Source organism: Mastomys coucha, unplaced genomic scaffold, assembly GCF_008632895.1.
Source record: "Mastomys coucha isolate ucsf_1 unplaced genomic scaffold, UCSF_Mcou_1 pScaffold5, whole genome shotgun sequence".
Classification (NCBI taxonomy): Eukaryota; Metazoa; Chordata; class Mammalia; order Rodentia; family Muridae; genus Mastomys; species Mastomys coucha.
The window spans coordinates 24,762,364-24,771,833 of record NW_022196911.1 but is presented as its reverse complement, the minus strand read 5'-3'; the positions used below and the strand labels follow the sequence as shown (position 1 = coordinate 24,771,833).

At 45.3% G+C, this 9,470-nt stretch overlaps 1 protein-coding gene across 8 annotated transcripts in view; it reads left to right on the top strand.

Moving 5' to 3' along the window:
* Nucleotides 1-1,910: 1,910 nt before the first annotated feature.
* Mapk8ip3 (mitogen-activated protein kinase 8 interacting protein 3) overlaps nucleotides 1,911-9,470 on the top strand; it is a 41,045-nt gene continuing 33,485 nt past the window's right edge. For 5 of the 8 annotated variants that reach the window (XM_031353968.1, XM_031353966.1, XM_031353965.1 and 2 more), the window contains exon 1: nucleotides 1,911-2,383. In XM_031353968.1, coding sequence (XP_031209828.1) covers nucleotides 2,066-2,383 — 318 coding nt within the window. In that variant the 5' untranslated portion in view covers nucleotides 1,911-2,065. The remainder of the gene's footprint in view (nucleotides 2,384-9,470) is intronic. The other 3 variants (XM_031353972.1, XM_031353970.1, XM_031353969.1) reach the window with 1 other exon arrangement.

Here is a 9,470-nt window from a genome sequence, read left to right as displayed (position 1 = left end):
AGGGCAAACAGCTCTCCCCTCAAAGTCTGCCCTACTGACAAACTTGAACAAGACCACACTTTTAGCCTCCCAAAACAGCACAGCATCTTCAACTGGAATCTAGTATTTGAATGCCTGAAGCTGTGGAAGGACTGTCCATCTTATACTTTAAGGCCTTTGATGGGACAAAGTATTCTAGTAAAGCTTCTGACATCCAGGATCAGATAAACTATAGCATTCAGTAAGAACCTGTTATGTCATTCTGTTAAAATTCAGTCTGTGGCGCTGTTGAGAGTACTTGGTACTTTTGCAAAGGAATGGAGGTCAGTTCTAAGCATCCAGGAAGAGCAGCTCACACCCACTTGCAACTGCAGCTCCAGGGAATCTGATGGCTTCCATTGCATGGACACCTACGTTCATATACACACGTCTATTACATAGTCATAACTTTAAAAATAACTTTTTAAAGTCAGCTTTGCCAGCGTGAAAGATTAAAGTCCAGGCAACCTGAGAATGTTGTGGGGTGTTCACCAGGGAAGACTGCTCAGGCATAGGTTTGAGCCAATAAAAAGTCTTTAGTAGATGGCTGCTGACTACACTCATTGTTTAGGATCCCACACAAGAAAGGCTTTGAGCCTTCCTCAGGATGAGCTGTTAAGCACAAAGTCAGGTTCTGGATTGGCATGCTTCAGTTAACAAAAACAGTTAGCCAGAGGCAGAACTTAAGAGACTTTCTCAGAACTCAGACACTGGTGGATTGGGTCTGTTTTCACTCTTTTGTCAAGTGGTGCTGTCTACATGTTTTACAGCCTGATTTGTACTTCCATCATAGAGTGAGTTGTGCTAAGGTCTGGGGACTGTTACAAAACAATCTCTTAGAGTAGGTATTTGTCTATATGCTTGGGAAGATTAGAGAATTATAATCCCAGGTAATGGTGTATACTGAATGGCAGAAGCCAGGCATAGCTAGTTCCAGGTCAGCCAGTGCTACACAGTAAGTCTTTATATATGAAATTGTGGAGAATGTTTTAAATGTTCTGGACTTCAGCTACAAGAAGGATTGTGTTGGTTAAGAGTAAGATCTGGTGGCTTGAGAGAAGGCTCAATAGTTTAGAGTACTTGCTCTTTCATGGGAGGACCTCTCTTCAGTTCTGGCCATTCATATGGATACCCACAAGTGACTTTAACTCCAATTCAGATGCCCCATCTGGCCTTCACAGGCACCAGGAATGTGTGTGGTGCACAAGTCTACATACAACCAAACATATACACATATTAACAAGTGACTTTTTTTTTTAAAGTAGGATGTGAATCTGAGCTGACCAGGAAGGCTTTCAGGTGGAAGCAGACAGGGGGAAGAAACCACGTTAGCAAGAAAGCAGTTCAAGGCAGAGATGGCTCAGACTGCCCCCAGAGGTCCTGAGTTCAATTCCCAGCAACCACATGATGGCTCACAACCATCTGCAATGGAGTCTGATGCCCTCTTCTGGTGTGTCTGAAGAGAGCAGTGGTGAATACATGAAATAAATCTTATAAAAAAAAAAAAGAAAGCAGTTCAAAGTCAGGTTTTTGGGGTCCCCAGCAAATGAACACATATAGTTAGACTCGCTTTATGTTCCTGTCTCAAAATACCGCCACACATAAGGATCTTAGAACTCTGGTGTCCTGAGCAAATGAAGCACTGCATGGAAGTAAGCGACCAGCAGAGCGGGAAACAACCAGAAACGGGGCACACGACACATGTCGCGTGAACGTTGAGGGTGGCCAGAGCATGACAAAGGTTTGAAGACAAACACGACAGAGATACAGAAGCATCCAGGTCACGCCAATCAGACCGAGCTAGGTCCTCAAGCGCCACCACCAACGCAGCCGGAAACGCTCTGGCCTTGTTCCCTTTGACGTCACGGCGCTCGGGGCGGGGCAGGACGGGGCTCCACCCCCTCAGCGAGGCGGGACTTCCGGCAAGGGAGTGACGGGCGCGGCCTGGGCGGCGGCGCGTCCTAAGGTGGCGGCTGCCTGAGCTTACAGCGGCCCGTGGATTCGGGCACCGGAGCGAGCCGCGCTGGTGGCGGCGGCGGTAGCCGCGATGATGGAGATCCAGATGGACGAAGGTGGAGGTGTGGTGGTGTACCAAGACGACTACTGCTCGGGCTCGGTCATGTCGGAGCGGGTGTCGGGCCTGGCGGGCTCCATATACCGCGAGTTCGAGCGCCTCATTCACTGCTATGACGAGGAGGTGGTCAAGGAGCTCATGCCGCTGGTGGTGAACGTGCTGGAGAACCTTGACTCGGTGCTGAGCGAGAACCAGGAGCACGAGGTGGAGCTGGAGCTCCTACGCGAGGACAACGAGCAGCTGCTCACGCAATACGAGCGCGAGAAGGCGCTGCGCAAACAGGCCGAGGAGGTGCGTTGGCCCCGGCCGCCGCGGAGAGGGACGGTGTGGGTAGCGTGGAGCAGCCAGCTCGGCTCAGCCGGCTGTATGCTGCTGCTGGGAATGCCACTTTCTCCATCCAATTCGGACCCAGAGCCCAGCCTGTGCAGAGGAGTCCGGCAGACGTGGGCCCCCATTCCTGCTGTCCTCTGACCTTGGCTGCCGCCTGCTGGCTCTGGGTTTTATTCCTTCCCATCTTTGGAGCAAATTGCCCTAGAATCACAAAGCCCAGAATTCTACTATTCTAGAAATAAATGCTCTTCGGTTGATGATGGGAAGTGCCTTCTTATATGAGGTTAAACTCCATTTAAGTGAAGTTGACTTGACACAGCCTTAGAAACTACTATTGAAATTAAGAGTTGATTTTGATATTTTGGCTTCTTAAATTAGTGGTCCCGTATCAAGGTTAGGATAAAAGCTTTATCATGAATCATTCCTACTTATTGTGGTTTGCTTTTTGACTGTCAAGATTTTGCTGTTTCTGGATTGGGACGCACAGGCACCACCTGACTGGCTTCTCAACACATGGGGGGATTCGAAAGCTCTTAGGATGTGAGGAGAGCTTGCGGTGACCTCAGAAACAGAGAACTGGCTCCAGAAACTGTCTGGGCTAGATCAAGGTCACACACTAACCACAGACAAAAGGGCAGGCCAAGTTACAGGGTAGACCTTGGCGACAGTCTAAGCTTTACCCTCTGGGGTCATTGCTGCCTAGTGAGGCAGTACCCAGTAGTCTGCAGTGTTTGGTTCTTCTAGACCAGCCCTGGAGTTGTGTCTTGTGCCCCATACCACTCTCCATAGCCCTGAACTCTCTGGGGACTTTTGATACATTGACAAAGGATTCAGGGGTTATTTCTTCTCTTTGCCTCCATACTTACATAGCCAAGATCACTGATGTGGAGGAAGAGAAGACAATGAAGGTGGACAGTGGTAAGGCAAAGTTACAACCTGGAAACTTAAAATGGGCTCTGCCTAAAATAGGTACCTGCTTGATATGTTGACACTGCCCCCAGGGACGATGCCTCTGCTTTTCAGTTTAATCACAAGCTGGACTGTGGACTAAGTGTACATGGGGCTTACACTGTGCAGGGAGCCAAGACCCAGCTCTTGAAAGAAGCTGAGCAATGCAAGAAGTAAGTAGAGGCCAAACAGGCCAGGTGGAAGCCGTGGTTAAGTGCCCATTTATGCCCTTGGAGGGACCTCCAGTGAGGTTAACACTGAAGAGGGACTAAACACGGCAAAGAGCATTCTAGCTCTTCTGGGAAATGATGTGGATGTTTATCTTCAGTGCTGTAAAATAGAATACCATGTACTAGTGGCCAGCTTCTTTTTCTAAACAGGGATGGGTGATCAGATGGTGTGACAGCCCAGGAGCTATGCATCAGTGCATGCAGAGTTGTGCTGCAGAAGTGCTGTCCCAGGCACTTTGCTTGTTTAAGCTTAGTCAGAGATGGGTAATCTGAGCTGCCAGAAGCTTTCTGGGAAGACAGTATCTTCAAGGTTTTTTAAAATTTTTAAACAGAGAAAACGTCTCAGCCCTTTACTTCCTTCCTGATACCAGTATGTTTTGATACTGGGTGGTTCATTCTCTGGGACTCAAAACCCGGGAGGAGGGGCTCAACTGTAGACTTTGCAGAAAGCAGCCTGGCCATCCTGCCCCCAGGGACCACACACCTTACCCAGCCTCTCTCTTTCTCTCTCAGACCTTCAGTTGTAGCTGTCTTGTAAAGTGAGTGGCTTGCCACAAGCAGTGAATCAGGTCCACTGCAAGTATCACTGTTGACCGCTGGTTACCTAGAAAGAAAACTGGCAAGGTGGGTTTAGAAACGAGGGCAGTTTCCCTAATATTTCAGCTCAACCTTGGGCCTTGTGATCGCTCGGGTTGTTACAGATCCGTACGGTTCTAATGTAAAGTGATTTTTATCCCTCCATCATTTACCTCTGGAAGAGAAGAGGCAGCTAACTGTGCTAGCCTTTTTCCTTGCAGTAGGCAAGCACTTAAATCATAGGAAGAAAGATAATGTTTGAAAGACAGAGTGTTCGTGTTATTATTGCCATTATCTTTCTTAGCCCTAAAGGATGTGGTAGAAGCATCCTTTAGCTTATCTCAAGCAACTCAAGTGGGTTCTTTGGACATTTGCTGATGCTGCCATACAAAAAGAATCCAAATACAGAATTTGACTCAAGATTTATTTTTTTCCTATAAGACCCTTTTCTCAAATTCCTACTTTAAGTGGTTAGAGGCCCACTCTTCTATACTCCTATGCTCTCCTACCTTCCCAAGTGCCACTTCTGTCGCTTTGTCCTGGAAAGGTTTATCAGGCTATTTTTGTCCCCAACCCCCAACTTCTAGCATCCAACAGTGTACTAAAGAGAGCGTGAACGATCCTTATCTCTCCATGTTGATGCATGCTTCAGTTCCTGAGGCCCAAGGACTCTCATTGAAGCACCCATTCTGCCCAGTGAACTTTCTGTGACAATGGGGCTGCCCTGTTTTATACTATCCAGTTCAGTAGCCGCTGGGTACAGTGGCCTTTGAGCATTTTCACTGTCGCCCATGAAATTGTGGAAGGAGAACTTTGTTTTTCCTTTTTCTTTCTCTCCTGCTGGCAATGGAAACCAGAGCCTCAAAGCATGCTAGGCAAGTTCTCCCCACTGAGCCACAATCTCAGCCTCTGCTTTTCATGTCTTTTAACTTGAATTGAAGCAAACACATGTGGCCAGGACAACCATACCAGTGCATCTGTCTGTGTGAGCAGTCTGGCTGAGTTGACTTCATGTAAAAGCAGGTCACTGGTATTTTTAAGTTAGCATCAGGCAAGAAAGAAAAGTGCTTAAAACAGCTTTGCATTTTTCGGTGGACATTTTCAAGTTAGAGGGAGCTACCTAAGGCAGTTAAGGAGGAGACCTGGTGGAAGAAAACACTGATGGTGGGAGGAGGGGTGCCAACTGTCTAGGAAACAGCACAGGAGGTGAGGAATTCTCACTGGGCTGGGAAGAGGACAGATGGGAAATCCCTTGTGCCTGGAAGTCAGATGTGCTATTGGCCACGAGCTGAACCTTTAATCCTGAGCCTCATCTTTTAGTCTTTCGTTTAGGGAAAAATTAACTCTTTTACCAAGGTCCCATTGGTATACACTGACTGCACATGCGTAGTGTCCAGTTTTATTTTCAACACTCATGTCAGCCTCTGAAGCCCTCTGGAGTTCTCACAGAGTGATCTTGTTCTCTGCTTTTCTCCGCCTCATAACCAGGTGACTGTTTTCTTTTTAGCTTTCATCTTCTAGAACGTTAACTAGATGGAATTACTCCAGGTATACTACTGTCTGGCTTTTCACTGAGCTTTATGATTTAAGATTTGTTGAGGTTGTTGTCCGTGACACTTTCAGTATTTTTTGTATAGATGAGACACAGGGGCTAACGAGTTAAATGTGAATCAACAGTGACAGATTCAAAACTGTGTCTACTATAAAAATGTTTGGCACATTCTTTCTCACCAGGCCTCTTAGGTAGTGTTACTCCTTCCATTCTGTGCCTCCTTTGGGACTCCTGCCCAGTTTTGTCCTAGCTAGCCTTTGTCTTACCCATCCCCCCTCTCAGCAAATACCCAGGAAAAGCACACACTTCTGCAGACATACACTTAGCCATAGTTCTGTCTGGCTCATATTTAGAATGCTGCCAATTTTTAAATTGTGTGTGTGTGTGTGTGTGTGTGTGTGTGTGTGTGTGTGTGTGTAAATGAATGAACGAGGTTTGTATGAGGGTAGGCAAGTATGTACCACAGCATGCACATAGGTCAGACAGTTTTTCCAGAGATGCTTTTCACCATCTACCTTGTTGAAAGAGGGTCTCTCTTATTCCTACTACTGTCTTACATATTCAGGATGGCCAGCCCAACAGCTTTCAGGACAGTCTCCTGTCTGTGTCTCACATCTCACCTGAGATGCATACCATAATATCCAGCTTACTTATGGGTTACAGGGATCAAACTCAGGTGGTGTTGGGCTTTTATGAGTAGTGCTCATTTTACCCTTGAGCCATCTCTCTAGCCCTAAAATGCAAAGACCTGTATCAACTGAGACATTATAACATCTTCCTAGTAGGTCACCACATTAATGTGGATAAAGCTAGGCCAGACTAGGAAACTTAAACCAGCTAAAGAGGCGGTAAAGATGGCTCAGCAGTTAAGAGCATCTACCTCTTCTACCTCTTTTTTTTTTTTTTTTGAGTTATTTATTTCATGTATGTGAGTACACTGTTACTCTCCTCAGACACACCAGATGAGGGTATCGGGTGCCATTACAGATGGTTGTAAGCCACCATGTGGTTGCTGGGAATTGAACTCAGGGCCTCTGGAAGAGTAATCAGTGCTCTTAACCACTGAGCCATCTCTCCAGCCCTCATCTACCTCTTTTACAAAGGACCCAAGTTCAGTTTCCAGCACCCATATCGGTGGGCTTACAACCACCTATAACTATAGCTCCAGGGGATCTGATACCCTTTTCTACATTCTGTGGGTACCTGCATTCATAAGTGCATGGAAAATACTATATTAAGAATAAAAATTTTTTAGGAAGAAACAAACCAGCCCAAATTAGGGAAAGGGCCTCAGAGGATAAAGTTTTCCTGAAAAGGTTAACTTCCCCCATCCCTCCCCTAAGGAAGATTTTCATGAGTTTAGATTTTAGTTTTATCTTTATTCCTGGTATCATTCTTTCTCCTTCCTGCTCCCTTTCTGTTTTGTTGTTAATTTGTTTGTATTTGGAGACAGGGTTTCACTCTTAAGCTCTGGCTGTGTTAGTACATACTGACTGGCTTAGAACTCATTTGGTAAACAAGATTGAATTCACAAGAGATCTGCCTTCCTCTCTCTCTCAACTATTAAGATTAGAGGCATGGGCCACTACACTCAGCCCTCTCTCCCAGTTTTTTGAGGCAGAGTCTTCCTTACTCCCTAGCGTGGGCTGGCTTTAAACTTGCAGTAGCACTGTCTTGGCTTTCCAAAAGCTTAGATTATAAGCATGAGCTGCCACATCCAGTTTATTGTTATTGTTGTGGATTAGTTTGTTTGTGGATTTATTCATGTTGTGTGTCTTGGTGTTTCATTAGTGTGTGTGTTTGTGTAACTGCCTATGCCTGGTAAGCAGGAAGCCAAAAGAGGGCAAAGAATTCCCTGGGACTGGAGTTACTGAAAGCTGTAAGCAGCTGGGCAGTGGTGGCGCATGCCTTTAATCCCAGCACTTGGGAGGCAGAGGCAGGTGGATTTCTGAGTTGGAGGCCAGCCTGGTCTACAGAGTGAGTTCCAGGACAGCCAGGGCTACATAGAGAAACCCTGTCTTTCTTGAAAAACCAAAAAAAAAAAAAAAAAAAGTTGTAAGCTATGTTGATCCTAGGAATTGAACCTAGATCGTTTGTAAAGAGGAGCCATTAAGCCATAGCTCTAGCCTCTGTTTTTTTAAGACAACAACTCATGTTGCCTAGACTAGTCTCAAGCTTACTGTTTTGCTGAGGCAGGCCTTGAGTACCAGGTGTGGTTTCAGTTATTTATTTATTTATTTGTTTGTTTGTTTATTTAAGACAGGGTTTCTCTATATTATTGGCTGTCCTTGAATTTGCTCTGTAGACCAGGCTGGTCTCAAACTCAGAGATCCATCTGCCTCTGCCTCCTGAGTCCTGGTATTAAAAAAGCATGTGCCACCACATGCTTTTATTTATTTCATGTATGTGAGTACATTGTTACTCTCTTCAGACACCAGAAGAGGGTATCAGATGGCATTATAGATGGTTGTGAGCCACCATGTTGTTGCTGGGAATTGAACTCAGGGCCTCACACCTGGGTGTGATCTTATCCTTTTTTTTTTTTAATTTATTTTTTTATATGTGAGTACATTGTTGCTGTCTTCAGACACACCAGAAAAGGGCATCATTACAGATGGTTGCGAGCCACCATGTGGTTGCTGGGAATTGAACTCAGGACCTCTGGAAGAGCAGTCAGTGCTCTTAACCTCTGAGCCATCATCTCTCCAGGCCCCTGTGATCTTATTCTTATCTTTTTGATTATTTGTCCTAAAAATCAGAGCACATTAAATCTGTTGTGGTGTTTAAGATGGATACTGTATGAATTTTTAGTGAATACGAAGAACACTTGCTACATTCCTGAACTGTGGCCATATTACTAACCCCATCTAACGTTTGAATATAGAAATATCCTGTTTGAAGCTGGAGAAATGGCTTAATAGTTAAGTGACTACTCTTCCAGAGGTCCTGAGTTCAGTTCCCAGCAACCAACATGGTGGCTCGCAACCATCTGTAATGGAATCCAATGCCCTCTTCTGGTGTGTCTGAAGAGAGCAACAGTGTACTCACATACATAGAAATAATAAATAAATCTTTAAAAAACAAAGAAGGGCTGGGTGGTGGTGGCGCACGCCTTTAATCCCAGCACTTGGGAGGCAGAGGCAGGTGGGTTTCTGAATTCGAGGCCAGCCTGGTCTACAGAGAGAGTTCCAGGACAGTCAGAGCTACACAGAGAAACCCTGTCTCAAAAAACAAAAAAACAAAAAAACAAAAAAACAAAAAAAAAAAAAAAGAAGGAAAGAAAGAAAGATGTTTCTTTCATGTGTCTAGTGGTTCTCATAGATATTGTCTGTAACTCCAGCCTCGCACCTTAAGACCTACATTTGCTGTGTTTTGAACCTAGGTAGTGGATGGCATAGGCTCAAAAGCCCAAGTTGTCCCTAGCTTCTTGCCTGTATGCTTGCTTAATACAAAAGACCAATAAGGCACATTTTTATTTTGGAAAGTCTCTCCCTTTTCTGTTATCAATAATGCAAAAGAACCTGATTTTTTTTACTCCTCTTGGTGGTCACTTCTAACAAACTAGCTGAGTTCCTGACCCACAAAAGTGTGAGAGAGAATGCTTCCCATTAAAGCATGCTTGGTTTAGAAAAGCTCTAAGGGTCCCATGAATCCACTGTAAGAGACTGCATAGCCAGCACTCTGCATTTAGAGTCCTGACTCCTGACCTCCATTGTCACCTTTTATGTTCAATAAGGATATA